Raw genomic sequence first — 20,933 nt, forward strand, 5'->3', positions numbered from 1 at the left:
ATAAAGCTGGTAAAGCAAACCAGTACTGTAATCAAATTTTATTGTATTTTATACTTCTTAGCAAATGTACTGAAATGTGTTAAAAGCATTACATTTTCAGATCAATGAATCTGAAAGGTTCACTGGCAAAGTGGCAGTATTCTAAGAAATAGAAGCTTTCTGCCTTAGCATTCATTTTTAAAGAAAAAAATGAGGACTTGAAACACCAGCGCTCAATTAAAATGTACAACTTGGTAAGGAAAAAGATCCCTAGAAACTACAGCAAGGTCAAAAACCAAAGTCCTTCTGATTGCAAGCAACACAGTCAGCACTCCTCCCTCAACCATATGTGCTCCCTGAAATAGTCTTCCATGTTACCCACAGATGCCCTAACAACTAAGATAGAACTGGCTTGCAACAGCATTATCACCTGGAGCGTGAAAGCAGTAAGTCCCATAGAGTACCTCCATTGTGCAGGGATGGTCCTCATCTGCCAGTGAATTCTCACACCCATGCAATCCAGTGAGAGTATCAGAAAAGTCACTTAATTTATCAGGTATTTTCTCCTGGAAAATATAACCTGATAACCTGATATCAAAGTTCTGGAGGAATTAAGTTCCTTCTTAAGCAAACAAGCACGTCGCAAAGGCTCAGGCAGAAGCTTTCTCCAGGACGTGTGAAATAGATGATTCAAGCATTTCAAATTCCTTCTGTAAGTCATGTGACTGCCAACCCATGTCCTCTGTTATAAAAACAACAACAGATACCTTTCACAATCCTAACTACCAACACGGGCACCATATATTATGTACAGTCACAGCTCGGCCAAGGTTGCAGTCACAGGACGACCTTTCAGTTTCACTCACCTGCAATCATCATGAACTTCAGAGCAGAAGTGTTTACCTCTGCGTGCACAGCATGCACAGCTTGTGCTTCTGTCTCTGGACATCCCTGTATCTCAGCTTTTATAAAATAACACCTTTATGAGGGTGATACCTACATGCCACGTCTCAGATGCAGTTAATGCACCTTCTGTCCGTCTTGTGAACTTCGTGTTTTACTGTGGTGAACAATTTACTGCTCAAGGGGGAAATTCCCTGACAGGCAACTACAACCACCTCGTATGGAGATCCCTCCAGAAACACACAGCAGACTCACAGAATCATTAAGGTTGGAAAAGACCACCAAGATCATCCAGTCCAACTGCCTACCCACCATCACCCTGCCCACCGACCCATTTCTATTACCAGGGAATAGAATGGATCTGTACAACAATCATGCTACAGGACAGATGTGGTATATACCACTCTCATGACTAACTTCAGGTCTACAGAACCATCTCCTGCAGATGAACCATTTTCCTAGGGATAGCCCCTGCCCACATTGTTCTGTGACCTGCATCTCACTGTCGTATCTGTCAGCAGTCATATTTGTCAGACTATGGTTATAAACACATATAATCTTACTACATAAAATATGGCTTCTAATACTGAAGATGCCAAGAATTTTAATTAAAAAAAAAAAAAGCAAAGACCCTCAAAAATTGCTGAGTCAAGCAAAGCAAATAGAGCTCAAAAATTCCAATCAGGGATTGTTTGTTTTCAAACTTCCTGGTAAGGATACTACTTAAAACCGTTCTCACAGAGAAGTGCCATGCAAGCTGGCATTTTGTAACCTAATCATCTGAATCATAATCCTGTCTCCAGTTCTATAACCACTGGAAAGGAGGTCTATAATTTCCGTAAAACAATTTTTATTTTTTATCAAAGATAGTCAAGAAAATGTGATCAGTGTCACTACGGCAGGATTACAGCAATTTATCTCCAAAATGAAGCCAACATCAATGCAAAAAAACCCAAGAATCTGCCAAAGATTTAGTCTGTTCTTTTCAGGTATCTCCATGCCATCATTCATGTCCTTCACATATTCTCTCAACACTTACATGCTTCTACAGATTCACTGAAATTAGGAATGGAATAGGAATACTACCACATCATATATGCATACTGATGTGAGCAATGCTGATTTGGACTCATGAAGGCATATCCACACAAATCTATTTTCAGTATTTATTTGAAGTGCCTCCACATTCCGTATAACAAACAAAAACATCTCCTCAAGTCTGTAAATCCTTGTTAGATGCTTCACTGACTGCATGGAAAGTCTAGGCATTCAAATCAGATGACAACGTGAATACCTCTGAAATGAGTAGTTCACTGATCAGTATCAGAACTTTCTAATTTACAGGTGCTACCTCTCCATCCATCTGTTCGTGCATTGCGCATAACAGCATGCAGATTCCCAAGGGGACAGCAGAGAGCAGCTTCATTCTGAAGGTATGTGGAAATGAAATTAGAATAAAGGACTAAAACATTATTTCTTACCATTTGGTACCTGTTCCTGACCAGGTAACCTCTTAAGAGAGCCTGAAGAGCAATAGTAGCATCTCGCATGCATTGGTATCTTTTGCGGACCACATACATACGCTGGAACTTCTGAATAATGATGGCAGCCCGTGTTCTCCGTAGGAACTTGGCATAGCTATGGAAGAAAGATTACAATAGTACCTGTAATTGCTTTTCAGTATTTGAATACTGGTTTTTACATCCTGTAACATTACTCGCTTTCTTTAGAACTACACTCTTTCCTTCAGTTTCTTCCTAGTGTTGTCAGCAGTACCACATACTGACTTGCTACTTTACCAAGCAGCAGTACAACAGAACGACAAACAGAAACCTTCAAGGTTTTCCAGTTGTTTTCACTTCTGCTAGAAACTGTGCTATAGAGCTGGCAAACTAAATTCGACTTCATTTCTCAACACCTTTTCTCCAGCTTTAAACCTATTTCTGCTTCCAGACTTCCTCTCCTAAACTCACCCTGTATAAAATGTTTGCTCATTCCTGGTCCTCTCTGGAAGACAACTGCAAAGCATCATGACATAAGCCTCTCCTCAAAGGTAGATACTTATGGTCTTCAAAACCATTTTGTCTTTAATGATGCCACCTTCACTCCTACTCTGGCTCATGCAGGGCCATCCCTCAAGAGTAAATCCAAACAAATGACTCTGGTTGACTTAACTCCCTTTACAGCTGCACTCTGGGTGACAAATCACTTCTCTAGCTGCACAGACCCAGTCAGGAGTGGACATGGAAAATGGGCAACGACAATTTAACCAGAAGTCCTGCTTTACCTCACTCGCAGAAATATCTCCTAGTATTAGTTTTATTCTTCTCTCACTAACAACATACTGTTCTAAGCATCATCTGGCCACAGTGCTACTGTCCTCTTATGAAGGTCAAAAAGAGGCAGGAGAGACACACTCATTATATTCAATTTCCTTTATTTCCCTGTAAAATCATTTCCTCCCAGCCAGCATAGAAAGCGAGAGCAAATATATCACATTTAAATGTCCTACTTAAAGGCATCTGAATTGAGGCTAGTGTGGATTTTCCCCAGAGTATTGCTTACCATCGTGCTTGGTACCCTCTGACATATCTCTGAATGGTGATGGCAGCCTTCCTCATACGCATATACTTCTTTCTCATCAGCCAGCCTCGGATCGTCTTTTGGATGCGGATACAGGCAGCTCTCAACTTATCTGCCCTTAATTTTTCAAGATAGGCTACTTGACCAGCCCGGAAAAATATTTTTGTCTTACCAAACTGGTACTTATCCTTGTCCTATTTTCAGAGGTAAAAAGATGATCAGTTATAGCATTAAATGTTAGCAGATTAAAAAAAAAAAAGAAGAAAAAAAAGGCATGATGGCTAAATGAAAAGTACTGTTAGTAAAGACACAAATTTACCTGTGGAATATTTAAAGTAAATCTAGACTTGAATTAGCTAGTGAAGGAGAGTATTTTCTCTGTATGATTCTGTTAACAAATTAATATAATAAGGTCACAAGCAGGGCCTAAAGAAATAAAACAAGGTATTTGCTTAAAGAAGATTGCCATAAAGTTTGTGAATGTCATGGAAAGCTGTAAGAAATGAAGAAGGGGCCCAGAGGATGAAAGTGATACAGGCAATGCATATTTGTAATTTCTTGCTTAAGCAGTGGATGACTCCCCCCCCCCAACTGCCCACTTTCAATGATATTACACAGTACAAAGGAAACAGCTCAGGCTTCAAACGTGTACTCATCATTTACTGCCACCAGGACTGAGCCACAACAAAACACAACTATACTCCTGAAACAGATCTTAAACTTTAAAACCCAAGCAGGAAGAGAATAATATTGTCTCTGTATGACTGCAGCGCTCCTTGGAGGGAAATCCTGAGACAACAGAAACCATACAAAGGTATGACAGAAAAAAATATTCTGTTGATGTATTGACAGTCAAGTTGAAATGAATGGCAAAAGATTTTAGTTAAGTCCAGCCAATGACACAGAATTTGGAAAGCCAAGCTCCAACTTGTCTGCAGAGTACTTATTTTCCTTATTTCCATGAACATCTTAACAATGGCACTGCACTTCAACAAGGTAAATTTCTTTCTTTTGTATCTTTAGAAAACGTTATTTCTTTCTCTTCTGAGTAAGTCTCAATTAATCACCCTGTACCTGGGCAATACTTAGAACTGTCTCTTTGTAGCCTGATTTCCTTCGCTGCTCATTGGTTCTTAAAAAAAAAAAAAAAAAGCAACCAAGAAACCACAACAGTTCAGGTGCAATTCTGGTGCTAATGGCATAGTCTGGAAATGCAGGGCCACAAAAGGAGGTAGGAGGTAAAGCAAGGGGCAGCTGAGGTATGACAAAGGCTGATGGCACTAAGCAAGGAGACCTATCTTTATTCCTTCAGATTCCAAATGCTCTAAGGACTACATCTAGTACCAGAATCAGCTTCTCCAGGACATTTTTACATGTCTGCTTTCGGTCACTAATGACATCTTTCTGCTTCATCAGAACACGGTAACGGCTGAAGAACTCTTGGTATGTCCACCTGTTCCACAAAATAGACATGGTGTCAGTCCAAACAACAAACAATTCTCTTATGAAGAATAACTGTAGCTGAAAGCAATCTAAAAAGCAGCAAACACACCTGGAGGGGAAACCAGCTGCACTGATTCGGATGGTCTCCAGGACACCACAAGCTCTCAGCTGCTGCACTGCTCGCTTTTCATCAAATCTGTGTAGGAATAAAAAGAACCCGTGGGTGTGGGGTTAGCCTTGTGTTATCTGCTACCTTTTATCTGTGGGATGTGACAACTGGATAGCAAGTACAGGTAGTGCTTCCACAACTCAGCAATAACAGAGAACAGCCTGGCCACAGAATTCAGAATTGCCTGAGCTGCTTCAAGATGCTCATCTACAGAAGCCTTGTCCCACTCCTCACCAGCCTTCCTGACACACGTGGTCATGGAGGTCTTTGTATGCCCAGCTGTTAATCAGGCGTTTGAGAAACGCTCTGAGCAAATTCATATATGAAAAAAAGATTAGGATTAACTGGAAATAAAAAAAAAAATGGAATCAGCAAAAGCAAATTCCAGCAAATGGAAGCTAAAATGAAACTGCAGGTATTTCTTGCATCACATCATCCAAGAAGAAAAGCTCAGGAAGTACTTCTCCCTCTACTCAATCCAAAACATACCTTGCTGTAAGTGCACACAGGCGTGCACAATAAGCACATAACAACAGAAATGAGGCACATCACCTCACTCTTGATTGAGCTAATGCTTAGCAGAACCTCAACCCTCAGGTCCTTGGGGAATTCCCTCCCATTCACATGCCTATACAAACCATACATTAACCAGCTTACGTGAACGGAAACTTGCAGTCATTAGGCTTAATACAGCGCACATAGTGTGGAGTTGTAGCATTCAGGGTTTCCATCAGCAGATGAAGAGAGTTTCGAAACTTATTGAAAAAGAAGGGAAAAGCATCAAGGAATAATCTCAACTGCCATGTTTGAAAGAATCTCAGAGAGCAGCCTGAGCAACACTTATTTGTAATAGTGCTTCTGGTAGAAAACAAAACACCAACTTGTTTTTCTTATGGCAACAGATACTAGATCCAGATATCATTTTGGGGTGAGCGACATTACAGCCAGAGCTCTAAATGCTAGGTTCTATGAGAGTAAAACTCCCTACAGGCATGTGATAAATTACAAAAACGTGATAAACTGAGTTATTTTCAGCTTATGCCTATCTCTTCTACCCTAAGACTTGCCCATCTCTTCATGAGTGAACTTCATGGCATTACTAAATAGCCATTGATTTTTATATCCATTTTAAATCAAATTTAAAATCAACAGAAAAGAACGTTCAGCATTTTCTTTGGCCCCAGTGATTCCAGTGTCACACCTACTGATTTTAACTTTGGAAGATATTCTAGAAGTCCTAGGCACAGGAAAATGGAACTGCTCAATAACACAGCGGTACAGGCTAGCAAGTACATCAAAACACATACCAAACTGTCAAAAAAAGTTTTCCCTGGCTTCAATGAATACTCCAAGGGGCAATCCATCATGCATAAAGCACTAGCTACGAACTAAACCATCCTGAGAAAACGTCTGTTAGATCTGTTGATTGGAAATTAGCAAATAATTCAGCTGATATGGATACTTTTAATACAATTCTGGCACATACAGATGGATATTTTACATTTAGCCCCCTGACATTCTTCTGAGGATTCAACTCATACTTTGGAATTGAGCCAGAGAATGTGAAAAATGACCAAAAAGACACAGTAGAAGATTTTCAAAGCTTCTCAGCATCGAACATGTTAAACCTATCTTGAAAAAAACATTAGTTATTGACCAGGCACCATAATAAGAATTGAGCTCCCTGAAATTCTGGCCCAAAGTATATTACTAATTTTGGTATATTTGCCTTAATTATATGCAATGAACAACTGCAGTCGTCCCAGAATCACCAGGGACCCCAGGAAATCACCAGCATACCCAAAGACCTACCCAGACAGGGTAAGATAAAGAGCAAGGTTATTTAGAACAGCTGCATCCTTAAACTCACCTGATGCCCCACAGTTTTCTTATGCTCCTTGCTAGTTTGACCTGGCCTGGCCTTGGCTGGTTTTATAGGAGTTCGAGACAACAGCACCCGGCCTGAAGTGGTGGCTGATGTGGGACTGATGGCCTTCTCCTCATCCTGGAATAATTCTGCTAGCAGCTTAAACTGGTGTAACGGCAGAAAAATTACAGAGGGTAAGAATGCAGCAAGTGATGGCACATGTTCGTGTTTAAGGTGGTTAGAACCAGGCTCTGTTTTGTTAAGTGCCACATAGGAAAACAGGGATTAATGTAAAGTAGCATTCAAGCTAGCAATACAGGTCACAGTTTAGTACTAAAAACGTGCAGGTTTGATCAGTGAGTCTCCTTCTGAAGATAAAACTCTGATTTGAGTTTTCTTTTCACAGAGCCAGCAATAGCCTCCATGTGAAACCGCTAGATACTGACAGCAGTTTCATACGTACCAATTGCAATTATCTATGTCTGCTTTGAGGAAAGAGGGAAGCAGCACGGTCCTATCATATTCCACTGGTGCAGAAAATTCCTTTGTGTGGTTGAGCAACATCTAGGACACTGAATAACCCAGCAAGTAACAAATATTATTCCTCTTTTATCACTCTAAATTGAAATAACAAATGAGGAATCATCAGCTAAAAAGCTGTCAGCCAAATTCATGTGACTGAAGAGCTGCGATCAGATCAGCGGGAGTGGAAGAAAAACCTAAAAAATCTTTCCAGCTGTCATTCAGATCTTTTGGTTCCCTTTCTCTAGCAACTACAAAATACACCCACAGATAATAGCTGCTTTAGGGCAACTTGTACCTAAAAATAACACCAAAAATGGTATCGCTTGAGAAGCATTACAAAAATAAGAAAATCTGAACTTCTCTACCTGTCAGTGAATAATCTTTCATCTGGCACCTGTGCATTTCCTCACAAGAGATGGGAACATTCAACTACAAAGTGCTTGGGCTCAGCACAAGCTAAAAAATTTAAAAATTGCTTTTGCCTTTTGGTGATCATGCACGATACTCAACAAAACACACTGTGAAACAAAATGGTATTTGTGCTCTGTGGTTGTGCCAGATGGGCTAGCAGAAGGCATCAACCAGTCCTCACTAGCATCTAGCACAGAACTCTAGCTTAATATATTGACTGTGAACGCTATGAAGGTATCCCAAATCACTAAATTTAAAGAGGAGTATTGCAACTCAGCTTTATCTCACCTAAGTCTCACAGGTCAGGAGCACTGTTACCTTAGATTCCCTTGGATTACCATCTTAGATTTAGCTGTGGATGAATGACACTTCCTGAGGCTGATTTAGCCTGTCTCCTTCCACTGACTGGACAAAGAGTTTAGGACGGCTGGAAAGCTCATTCAGCTACCTGCAGTCAGACAGTATAAAGCTATGTTTGTAGCCATCTAAATTACATACCTGAGTCCTTTAATTCCACATAGAAACTTATTTGAATGCAATATGCTTTGTCTGAAAGTACTGATGCTTTAATGCAACAGGGGCAAAGGTGAGGAAGGGGTCCCCAGTGTCTGAGTGGGGGACGGATGAGCTCTAAGCTACACATTTCCTCCCTCTCCCCACTCCTGAGAAAGCTGGGCTGTAAAAGTACGTCAAAGTCTCAAATTCTCTTTTAGTTACTACATACGGAAGAAAGGTGCAACATCCAGCAGCAGAGGTTAACAGGAGAGCACTGCTGACAAGATCCACACTGTAGGGGCACATATGTTTTGGTTTGGGTTGTTTTATTTTTCCTATCTTATCAGTTTTCTTTGTTTTGCAGAACATTAGGAGTGTTCAAAGAAAAGGAAAACACTGATCAAAGGGCAGATAATTCACAGGGAAAAAAACAAGCAAGCATTTTTTCCCTGTAATTTTTTTCTAACTACTTGACATTCTGCTGATACAATCTTACTGGCAATACAGAACCACAGCAGAAGATTTTAACAACATGCAGTAGCAAGCACAGAAGCTGAGGACATGCGTGTACTTTCATGATACATGCGTGGAAACCGAACTGATACAAGTAGGTGCTGTGGGTGGATTTAAAGAGAAGACCAAAAAATAAAACTCAGCACTACACTGCCTGCCAACAGAAGAGTTTGTCATGCACTTCAGAGAGCAAAGAAGCATTTGAGCTGTATGTTCAAACCCATAGCAGTGACAAGTGTGCATGGGCAGGATGACAGATGATGCATTCAATTTAGAATTACCTTCTGTTGAATGTGCACAGCAAACCCAGAGAAGAGCAACAACAAAGAAAGAATAAAAATCAGCAATATAATCCGATTAAAGTTACTAATAAATAGGGTCCGCTGCAAAATAAAAATGAGACATTCTCAAATTCAAACTTTTCTTCTTTGGAAAATACTTGCCTTGGTAACATTTACCACTGGGAGAAAGCGGTTTTGTTTTTTAGCTCTGAGATTGGATTGACTTAGCATAGTGAGCTGGCAGCCCCTGAGCTGCTGCAGTGCTCCCCACAGCAAAGCAACTACCTTGAGACATTTCAATTCTCATTCTCAATTCTCAGTGGAAAGTTTGCAGTAGTTTTTTCATTATACTACACATTTTAATCATTTAACTTCATAAATCAGCTCAGAATACAAACAGAAGCAGAAAATGTTGGAATTCTTGATAGAACAGCATAATGTTAAGCAATCTGTCCTTGATACCAAGCTTCCTGGGTCATTAGAGCTAGCAAATTCCCAAGGGTGATCAGACCACAATGTTAATTGCTTTTAACTTTCAGAAGAGCACAACCAGCATTTTTTACATTAAAAAAGCCAATGATGCCACTGAAGGCCTGTTCTATATTATTTCTTCACACAGTGTATTTCTATTCAGATGTTATCTATCACAGACACCGAGAAGGTGAGACTCAGTAAGTTCTGGTTCATTTCCTCAGTGTTTGTAGATTCCCCTCCTCTCATTTTGCTTCTGGAACAGAACTTGTCTTTCCTGCAGCACTATTCTGCTCAATTGTCAGGCCATAAGCAAGCAGTTTCTGTTTTCAGATTAAAAAAGCCTTAACTGCTAAGCCTTCTTACAGTACTACAGTATATTAGAGGGGAACAAAAAGGTTACAAAGAGGAATCAGAGGATAAATACAGCCTCTGCTGTATTTCCTCAGCTGGAAAAAGGCTAGGCTACAGGACTTTCTCAGTTCAAATGTGATATGAACTATGTTCATCCTCAGTCAAGGGAGAAAAATTTCCTGGTTTTATGAAAGATTTCACATGATGCTTAACTCAAGGCATTATAACTTCAGAAAAAGCAAAAATAATCCTTATACTAACCTTACTTGATTTTAGGACCTTAATTTGTTCTTCATAAACAGTGTCCTTATTCTTCTCCAGAAAGCCTTCACACTGATATTCCACCTGAAAAGGATCATTAAAAAAATAATTAAAAAAAAAAAGTATTAAAAGTAATAATAAGTAGCACAGAATCTACCAGCTATAACATTCACATTACAATATAACTCTGCTGGGTGCTGAAAATATCAGCTCCTGGTTGCATCTTTCTTAAAATATAGATTTTGCTCAAAGCCAGCGCCTTGCAGTAAGTGTAAAACATCAAAACATGTAGTGATGAGTGCTGTTATTGCAGTAGACCTGATATATCTCTGCAGAGAGGTGCCTGTGGTAAGACAGCATAACTGAATGGTTACTGTAAAGGTGAAGAATCAATGCTCGTATTAAGCATCTCCTATATTGAAGTCATCAGGACTGTAAAATGGCAAGAAACCTGGGTGCAACTGAGAACAAAACATCTAATCTCATTAGCTGACAGGCAAGAAGTAAATCTGCCTGCAAGCTGTTAGGAAAACGCTTCATTTGTACTCAGAAAGACTACTTGTTTGAGAAGCAGTTAAGTCTGCCTGTTGTGACACACACCGCGATCCTCTATCAAGGGGCCACAGATACTTGATCAAAGAATGGCCAGAGCTTCACCTAAAAGCCCAATATTCCACAGTCCTAATTCCAGGCTGAACAAAAGCTAAAAGCTCCTGTCACAAGTTCACACCTTAGAATTCATAGACAGTTAGCACGGCAACTCTGCTTTCAGGCCTCGCTCTGACCTCATCTCAGCAGAAGTGCAGGCTACAAAACGTAAGAGCAAGCCCTTAAACCAATGTTGTTCTTTCAGAGCAGACAGACTGACGTCCGTCAGCAGACATCTTCCAGTACTGCCACTTAGTAATTCTTACACAACGACGCCATCCCTCAAGCTGAAAACCAACATCTAATATATTCCTAGGGGGAAGACAAGGGGATTTTCCAAGGTCTGCCACTAACTTGAAGCCCACTCCGCATGTTATTTCAGGTACGGCGGCGATGATGCCACGAGAGGGCAGCAGGATCTCTGCTTTCCCCCAGAAAAGATGACGACAAGGCACGCAGCTCCCTCACATGTCAGCTACAGCCTTACATTTTCAAGATGTCTGTATGCCCTCATGTAAGCACATAGGAAAGCACACACTGCTGGGCACAGACAGCGTGCTGGGGCTTAGAGCTCAGCCAGTACCTGCCTGGAGCTCCTTTTAGCTTTCCTTGGACTGTGATTCTCAAAGCAGGTATAGGAACATCCAATTTTCAAATAACAAACTTCAGACTATTGAGCACTATAAGAAATACGAAGCAAATCCTTCTTGCTCTCTCATGAAGCAAATGAAACAGAACTCACAAATCTATACAGAGCTCTCAGGGCTTTCATTAAGGTAACACTTGAAGCAACAAGAATAGGATCTCTCCTCTGTGTGCAATCTGAAGAACTTTTGAGAAATCAAGAGGAAGCAAATAAAGAACTCCAGTCTCTCGAGTCAGCATATCCAGACCTATGATAAGAATTCCAGAGCTTGCCCAAACTTGTGGCCAGCTTTTTGATGCAGCTGACAAAATTCTGAACCAGCTTCTTTATTTAACAGGACAAGTATCTTAAACCAGAGCTTATCCTTTTTCTTTCAACTCAGCTGTCTGAGCTGGACAGCACACGTACTCCACTAAGTCTGTCAGAAATAGCTGCCCACTGACCAGAAGAGGCAAAAGGTGGGAAGAGCACATTCTGTTCCAGCAATAACAGTTGTCAGCTGGTCGCCTGTTTGCAGCAAAACTACCATTGGTTTGTTGTTGCTCTTTAGCTAAAGCTGTGGAGAGATGCATGATTTTCCATTTTGCCTCATGTAATTGGAATTTATGTTGTGACTTGCAAATGCACATTTTGAACAAAGGATGATTAGTGATTACAGCATGTGATAGGAGTCAGGAGCTCTTGTTTGTCTTCCTGGCTCTGCACAGCTGCCAGCTCAACTTTCTTTGGAGCTGGTGTACAGGCGGGCACACGTTTTACAAGAAGCCAAGCAGAAAATGAGGCTGCTGTCTACCAGTCGGCCTCTCAGCTTGTTCTTTCTGCCTTGTGGCCACTAGGAATGTTTCCTGGGCACTCCCTACCCCACCTCATCAAACTGAACGGCGTTAGCCAAAAACTGCTGCTGAAACCATGCCAGCTGAAGCGGCTTACCCTGAGTGAACTGAGGGAGAAAGCCATCAGCTGAAAACTCCAGCAGATTGAACAGTGCTGTAACAAGCACTCAGAGCTGATAACTTCATGCACTGGCATGAGATACAGAAACATCTGTCAATCCACAGCATCAGTTTTGCATCCAAGCTGCAGACAGGTTTCACCAGGCAGCAGGGCAGCCCAGCAGCTGTCCCATACACATCTGAACAGTTCCTGGGCACCAGTTTCCCCCAGGCAGGGACCACCATAGCCCCGCTCCCTGAGGCAGCACTTGTCTCAGCCTCCCTTCCCACCCCCCTATTCCCTACAGCTTTGGAAAAAGGTAACCAGCAGAAAACTCCTTACCTTGTCAGCAAAGTGTTTGATGATAAAAGCCTTATTGGATAAACGTGGTTTTTCAAAGAGGGTGCATTTATTCAAATGAGTATTGTACAATTTTTGAGCCCAGGAGTCATCCGAGCCTTTTGGCATCTACACAAGAGAACACAAAGCCATTTAAAATGTACTGAAAACTTTTTCAGTAGCAAAGGAAACTAAGGGGATACTTTTCAATTTGCTTTCAAGCTCTGGCTCCTTGGATTTCCAGCACTGCCCTAAGCAAGTAGCCACATCCTTGCTTTTCAGACACTGTGGACTCGGCACAGCCCTTATCGCTGCTATGTGACATGTAAGATGCTCACAGCACTTTCGGTGTCACACATACATATCGGTGAGGATCCCAGAGGAATGGTACCTGACTGAGAAGTGGGTCAGAATTTATCTACCACCAATAGGGATACACAAAAACCCAGGCTGAGTTCCCACTGAATGATCATAGATCATAGAATCATTAAGGTTCAAAAAGGAAAAAAAAAAAGCATGACTAAAAATCATTTTTTCTCCTTCTCTGCCATTTCTGTTTCTACATTCTTTTAAGTATTTCAACAGCAGAGCACCAAAATAATGGCTACATGCAGATTATTTTTCCCTGTGAGGCCCCAGGTAGCAGGATAGATGATGACCTCTTTCCCTATGAAAGGCCTTGAAAACACACCTTGCATTCCTCATCTAACAGATCCAGAACTCCCATTTTGGCTTCTATGAGGTTGATGCAAGGCTGATTGTCATAGAAATCAATCAAGGTCCACGGTATTTGTTCTTTCATGTACTCTTCTTGTTCCAGCTTAAACACATGCTATGGGGCAAAAAGAAAACAGTTTTCCATGAAACAAAATGCAGAATAAATACATCAAACTCCCACTTGAATTCACCTTGGCACATTAATCCAGGCTGTCAAGTGGTGCACAAGTTAAACGGAATAAACCTTTTAACAAGGTTTATGGAAGACAAATTCACCCTTTTTTCTGGCCTCAAAACAACAGACTGAATTAACGCATTCATCCATACTCTATGCATATAAGGTCTGTTTTTCTTATCTTTTTCCCACATTGTTCCCCAGTGACTATAAGTTCCTTTTTCTAAAAATAACACAAAATCCTGAAAAAGCTTCAAGTACAGGAACAGCAACTTTCAAATTGGGATGTGACACGCGCTTATGATTGCAAATTTACGAACACTGCTCTATTTCAAGCAAAATTACACAATAAACCTTTTGTGTTTTCTTGTAAGACAGCAGAGTTCCATTTTCTCTTGAATGACTGATAAGTTCCTTCGGAGGTGATGTATTACACTAAATATACTCTTCAGCAAAAACCTGCGAGAATGACTAAGAGTATCAGCACAACAAATCTGATGTACCAAGATCAATAAAAATGGCATTGTATAGTTTTAAAAATACACTATTGAAGACAAAACAAAGCCCTGCACAGCTTAAAAAAAACATGCAGAGAAAATTAACTTCAGGAAAAAATACATGATAAAATATTAAACAAGGAAACTTGTGGTCTTAACAGCACAAGCGTGTGTTTTAAGAATTAAAAATACTGCTGGTTCCACGTATTTTAAACTATATTTTATCTCCTCTTTACATTTTAATGCATACTAACTGCTGTAACAGGCAAAAAAATAAATTCAAAACATATTCCAACACCGAAGAGCAGCACTATAGGCACTACATAGGGGGCAGCCAGCAACACCCATGGTTCTGGATTCAGCCTTAATTGCCCCCCTAATTCATCTCAGAAGGCCATAAACACTCCACACTTTTTCAGCACACATCAGTAAGGCAGCACAAGCTGCCCTGACAAAGCAGTTTATCCTTTTTATTTCATTAGCTTAACATGATCCTTTCCAAAACGGCGCTCCTTAACAGTGCCCGTGGGAGCCCTTCCATGCTCATCCACTTAACAGCTGCATTACATGCAAGTTAATTCCTGACAGGAAAGTAAATGATAATGTTTTATTGGTGTATCATATCTAAGCCATCTACATGTAAACCCTTTTCTTTACTGTAAAAAAATTAGCAGTTCTGTGGGTGAGTTGCACTCAGCAAGGGTTGGCCAATGTGTTGTCCTAGGGGCCCTTACATCCTACACGTTGCACTAACCCACAGCACATCCACCTTCTCTACACTCCCAAAAGAATAAGGAAGCAGAAGGAAGACTTATCAAAAACCTGGCCAGCACAACAGTACGAAGCTGTTAAATCAGATGGCTGGATACTAGGGGCACCATCATAAAATAAAGCCATGCTGTAGATCAGACGTCACAGTTTCATGTTTATCTAAGTTGTGACATTTGTCAAAGCAACAACAGCTTTAATTATCCCAATTCCTGAAGCCCTGCTTTCTCAAACAGCAGCACAGAAGCTGCTGCTTCCATCATTCTGCATCCTCCTGCCTCCAGCAAGAGACAAGCTATTGGATGAAGGAGAAGATGGGGTGCGGGGCCAGCCCACGTGCTGCTTCAGCTTCTCAGGCAGTGCATGAAGGGTTGCTGACTGCCAGCACCATCCCACGGGGTTTTTAGCAACCAGTACATCTGCCTGCTGCACTGCATGCAGCAGAGGCTGCAGTCCTATAGGTCTGTGTCCAGAGGGCCAGAGCTTGGCAGCTTAGAATGGAATCAATACAAACACCTCTTTACCGCATCCTCTGTGAAACGCATGGGAAAGAGAACATGGGAGCAGTGATCCCATCCCAATAATAAACCAACCTTTATTATTTTCACAGAATGAAATTTTTCTGCAGAGCTGAGAAAACTCTGAAATACCTTGTGCTTAGCAGTTATGACATGTAGCTTATGGAGCTGAAACCATCTGTAGCACTATAAAAACAGAAATGCCATTTTGGAGCTGGGAAGCTAGCCTCAGTTCTAACATGCTGCTTACTCCCAGTCTGCGTCCCTGCTGCTGGGATAAACAATTGCTGAGGGTGATCCAGTTCTGCACATATGCACCACCACTGAAATGCTCTTGTAAATATAGTTCAAAGCTATTCCAGCACAGCAGCACAGCCTAGCAACAGGCCTGGCATAAATAACTTGCCTCATCACTATGCAGGTAAGATATGTAATTAAAAATGTCACTGGGGCTGATGAGAGAATCATGATCTCTCCGAAGGAGGGAGAAGAAGCACTTCTTGCCACAAGTCAGTGATCATCTTAAGGACATGGCTGTAAACCCTCAAAAAATAAAGCCATTTGCAATAGCATTGAAAGTGAGCAAGGCAGACTTCCAGCAGTGAAGTTCTGCTCTCTTCTGTCAGTGCAGAGAATCTTGTTGCAGGTTATGAAGATACAACTAACTCAAACTTCATCCATACAGTGTTCTCATTGACAGGCATTCTCAGGGTCTTAATTGCCAGGCACTGCTTCTGTCTTACAATCGTTACTGTGATCGGAATTTCAAATAGTCCCAGAGCAGCAGTTAGTCATAAAATCTATTTTCAGGAGATAGTCAATCTTTTCCCAACCCCCAAAGCCCACAGCCAGGACAGCTGGTTAATAGACTGAAGGAATTCATCCTAACCACTGGGGACCCAATTAGCAGAATGGACTTTGGTGAGGGGAAAGGGAAGAGGAAATGCCAGTAATTTCCTACTTACCATATTGAACTGCTGCTGCAGTTTTTCATTGGCGTAGTTGATACAGAACTGTTCAAAGCTGTTGATTTCAAATGTCTCAAATCTAAAACATGTAGATATTCAACAATATTTGTTCAATGAAAAAAAAACAGATTAAATGATTCCATAACTTTAAATTCCCTCCCCCCAGTCGAATTCATTGCATTATTCCAGGCATAAAAACCACAAACATGTAACAAAACAGACAGGGAAAGTGCAAGTCACAGAGTGAGGGCAGTTCAGGGATGTTCTCTTTTTTGGCAGGGATGAGGAACACAGGGAAGGGATCGATGGTCCTAGAGAGCATGTTAGTTACCTTTGTCAACTCTGACCATGAGGTGACAACTGGCATATGACCTTCTCCAATACAATACATAATGGAACAACTAATATAAAAAATCTGAAATCTCACAGTAAGTGTCAAGACAAAGATCTTGGACTGCTTATCAAGAATAAACACCTACTTCCTTCACCTAACAAATGCAACAGGTAAAAGTACAGTTTAGGGTTTTTTGTGTTTTGTCTTTTTGATTGTTTTTTGTTTGTTTCTTTCTTTCTTTGTTTGTTTAATCCACACAGTGTAGCATGACAAAGACCAAAATAATGTGGTAGATAATCATGTAAGAAGTGATGCACCTCTAACAAAAAGACTCACCCATAAATGTCCAACACTCCAATAAAAGAATGTTGCTTTACAGTAGAATGAAGGGCTTTGTTCACATGATCTACAATCCAGTTAAAGAGATTAGCATAGATATGTTTGGCAAGTGCATCTCTGGCATTGATGGCATGGAGTTTAGAAATTGGCTTGATGTAGGTTTCAGTGGCAGTTGCGAGCTTCCTATGGCAAAGCCAGTGAGCCATCTCTTCATACTCCACACCCATGAGGTCACAGAAGATGGTGAGGGGATCGTGTTTGGGCTAATAAAAACAAAATCATTAGGTCTTGAAATAGTATTACTGGTAGCATACACGCAATCGCATAATCAGAAGAACTGCCTGCCTGCAGTGACCAAACCACAAGCAGCAAGTGCAGCTCCCTTTGCTTATCTTTCTCCAGAGCACAAGTTCCCTACCCACATATCACATTCACATCACTGAAGTAAATTACTGAAACAGTTTCCCCAAAGGCATTTCCCTGTACCTGTGTTCGTAAAGAAGTCCCACACAGGCAACCTGGAACCCCCACAAAAATGAGTCATCCAGCTTCCCAGGGATGGACTTTGCATTTTGAATACCTCTAACTGTCTTAGTGTGGAGTAAAATGCAGAGGACAGGGCATCAGCTACGTGCTGAGGACAGAACAGACTACAGCTTCTGTGTAGTGCTCTCCTCTAATCATATACACCTGTGGCAGGGAGTGACAGATAGTGGGGGATCACAGCCCAAGCTAAGAATGAATAGGAAGAAGTGTCAAAGTGATATAGCATTCTGGTCTCAGAATTTAAAACAGTATTTCCCTGCTGAAGTCTGGAGACTAATGTTACGAGATCAGAGAACAGAAAGGATGTTACCTAACTCTCAAATTGGACTTAATGTAAAAAAAGATTAAAAAAAATACCTGGCCTTTGGTTTATGGTATTAAACCAACTAGCAAGGCTTGCACACTAAAATGGGTATTTAATATTTCTGCATAAAAAAAATCAGTGCTGTGGGTTTACTACTCAGTGAGTTAAGTCACCATACTTCGTTACTAACAAGCAAACCAGAAGTTAGAAATCAAGGACAGACAGGTCTTTCCTCTAAAGGAATTCCCCTAACGCTACTTCCTCATATTCACTTTGCACTGTATGGCTCAAGAGCATGCTGACAAGCAGCATCTTGACAAGGACAGATTATAGGGAACCATTACTACATGCCCAATAACTTCGAGTACATCAGCTTTATCTTCCTTTTTTTAATGTCCTTCTGCCTTCTTTGGGGCTTGCTGCAGTCCTTAGGGCATATAGTCCCCAAGGCAGTGCTGTTACACCTCTAAAATCCAGTTAACCGAGCTCATCTTCTTTCAACTTAGCCATACCACTTTAAATGGCTCAGAAAACAATAATAAAGTAATAACAACAAAAATAACTAAACTGTACAAGAGAGTTCCAATTAGGGTTACTCAAGCTGACTTTAAACAAAGTGATTAATTCACACAGCATGGTGGGTAGACATCACTGAGCTTCCCAAAGCTCATCACTGCATTCAGACATACCTATCTGCATGGCAGCAGAGCTCTACACAACGTGGCCATTGTCAGAGAACAACACAGCTTAAGTAGCCAAAGACAGGGAGCAGACATTTGTCTCTGCCTGCTACATGCTCACCACATCAAGATAGGATTGCACAGGAACTTTCAGCTTTGTACTATTCATCCAATGTGATTACTGCATCAGAGATATCCATTACAACCCAGGCTACCTCATCACGTCCTGGGCCTCATCTGCTTCCCACCTGTGATCATTAAATGATGCTTCCTTTGTAGTTAAAACCTTTTTAAGACACATCAAAGAGCTAGACTATTGTTGTGGTTTCACAGCAACTATCTATTAGATTCCTCAGATGGTGTCAGAGCAGGCACACTAATTAGCTGTGGTCCTATGGAGGACTTGTTTCAGCTCCAGAAACTGCTACTGAAAATGCTTGAGAAACTGACTGCTATCAAAGGGAGAATAAAGCCTGCAACTGCTGCTACTGTTTGAAGAGAGAATGATGAAGGCTGTGTATTGCAGCAGTAGGCATTCAAGGAAAGGCAGAAGGAGAAACTGCTCACTTGTGAATCCACGGAAAAGAAGAATGACAAGAATAGAACAAGCAGATCTTTTTTGCTTCCCAACTCCAGAATAATAACTTCAGTAAGAAGCTTTGGTCCTTACTGAATAAAGAAGTTTTGTTCATATCAGACTTCATACTTCTCGCTGTGGACCTCCACAAAGTTAATAAAAGACTGAAAAAACCACAATAATCTTAAATGCATCATATTAACCACATCTGTACATCCTTGGATCCCACCTAGATGTCCCAGAGAACTTTGCAATACATTTGCTTTGCAATTATTTAGCTAGTTTGGCATTACTCTTGGCAAGGAATGTACTCATGTAGGAATCTAAAGATCTAGATATCTGCCCAGGACTTCAAAGCCAGTCTGTCTAGAAGACCTTTCTAGGACAGACCTATTACAATGCTGGAAAGAAATTAAGGCAACTACGGTTATAATACAAAGAATACTGTCTAAGGGTTGTAAGCTAAGAAGAGTTGGATCCATCCCCCAAATGAATATAAACAAATTAGAAACAATACAGTTCACATTTTTATGTTATTACTTCTTTTCCAGGAAAGATTCCTGCAAACAAGCAAAAGATGGGACTGCCAGAAAAGAAGGCACACTCCTGAGCTCATCCACTACTTACAGGAATGGTGCAGCTGTCAGAATCCCGAGGTGCAAACTCCACGTTGCCCAAGTGAAGGATGCCAGCAAGGATGTGAAAAATTCCCATCTGGTAGGAATCACTAATCCCTGAAAAAATGATGAATAAAATATTTAGAGAAGTAAAGAATCATGAGTCATGTCTGAAAAATGTTATTAAGAGAAGAAAAAATGCCACTAGTATCTGTGGGATGTTTTCAGAGCAATTGGTATTTGAACATGTCCTTGGCTCCAATTCCATCAAAACCACTTTATTACCAGATGCAAAGAAGATACAGAAAAATGAGCTATTTTAGTTTCTGTTTCAAAATGCTTTCTCAGAGACCTCCAACACTGTATGTTGGGAACCCAGCATTTATGGATGTTCACATATGTTCTTCTACACTAGGTATGTGATTACATTGCAACTTAAATATCCCCTAAAGGCAATAAAACTATCTAAATCCCTGAATATTTTTAAGCACAATCAAATACCAATAAGATATACCCAGGCAACGTGGAAAACATTTGCTGGCATATCACATTTGCGATACAATTATATTTTATTAATTACCTAGCAAAGTGCAGGCACGCCTGGTGTTTACCATTTCCTTAGCATCATCAACACCATCAATCACAGGGCTTCCACCTTGCCTCGTGTAATGAAAATAATTTGCATTCCCTGTAAGACAAAAACCAACTCTTTTACACACAGAAATCCATTGCACATCTGTAAAGCTGTGTAAAGGTTAAGTTGCTCTTGACAGAATCTATGATTTGAAATATCTCAGTATATTTTTTGTCTCCTGGCTCTTAGCATCCACTTCACCTGAAGAACAATTTTTTTTCAAGATTTAACAGAGCAAGTAAGTATTCTTAAACTATATGTTTCCTATGACAGGCTCTCAAGTATACTCTTTACCTAACGTGGGTTCACACTTCCACACCTGTGGAATAATCATTTTGCAAACAATTATTCTTCCAACCTGAGCCAACCAGCTCAAAGGTAGGTGCAGAATTGACAGGAGCAGCACTATAGCGTTATTTGGCAGCTATTATTATGATA

General features: G+C 40.7%; 1 protein-coding gene across 2 annotated transcripts in view; it reads right to left on the bottom strand.

Annotated features, from left to right (window-relative positions):
* Positions 1 to 20,933, bottom strand: part of MYO5A (myosin VA) — a 91,207-nt gene that overhangs the window by 28,629 nt on the left and 41,645 nt on the right. For both annotated transcript variants that reach the window (XM_072346017.1, XM_072346016.1), the window contains exons 8-20: positions 20,442 to 20,549; positions 19,872 to 19,978; positions 17,135 to 17,400; positions 16,462 to 16,543; positions 13,513 to 13,653; positions 12,825 to 12,950; positions 10,256 to 10,339; positions 6,948 to 7,109; positions 5,735 to 5,832; positions 5,018 to 5,104; positions 4,810 to 4,918; positions 3,448 to 3,659; positions 2,364 to 2,520 (exon numbers count right to left, since the gene is read on the bottom strand). In XM_072346017.1, the coding sequence (XP_072202118.1) occupies positions 2,364 to 2,520; positions 3,448 to 3,659; positions 4,810 to 4,918; positions 5,018 to 5,104; positions 5,735 to 5,832; positions 6,948 to 7,109; positions 10,256 to 10,339; positions 12,825 to 12,950; positions 13,513 to 13,653; positions 16,462 to 16,543; positions 17,135 to 17,400; positions 19,872 to 19,978; positions 20,442 to 20,549 (1,739 nt within the window). The remainder of the gene's footprint in view (positions 1 to 2,363; positions 2,521 to 3,447; positions 3,660 to 4,809; positions 4,919 to 5,017; positions 5,105 to 5,734; positions 5,833 to 6,947; positions 7,110 to 10,255; positions 10,340 to 12,824; positions 12,951 to 13,512; positions 13,654 to 16,461; positions 16,544 to 17,134; positions 17,401 to 19,871; positions 19,979 to 20,441; positions 20,550 to 20,933) is intronic.

This window comes from Excalfactoria chinensis, chromosome 10 (assembly GCF_039878825.1).
Source record: "Excalfactoria chinensis isolate bCotChi1 chromosome 10, bCotChi1.hap2, whole genome shotgun sequence".
Taxonomy (NCBI): domain Eukaryota; kingdom Metazoa; phylum Chordata; class Aves; order Galliformes; family Phasianidae; genus Excalfactoria; species Excalfactoria chinensis.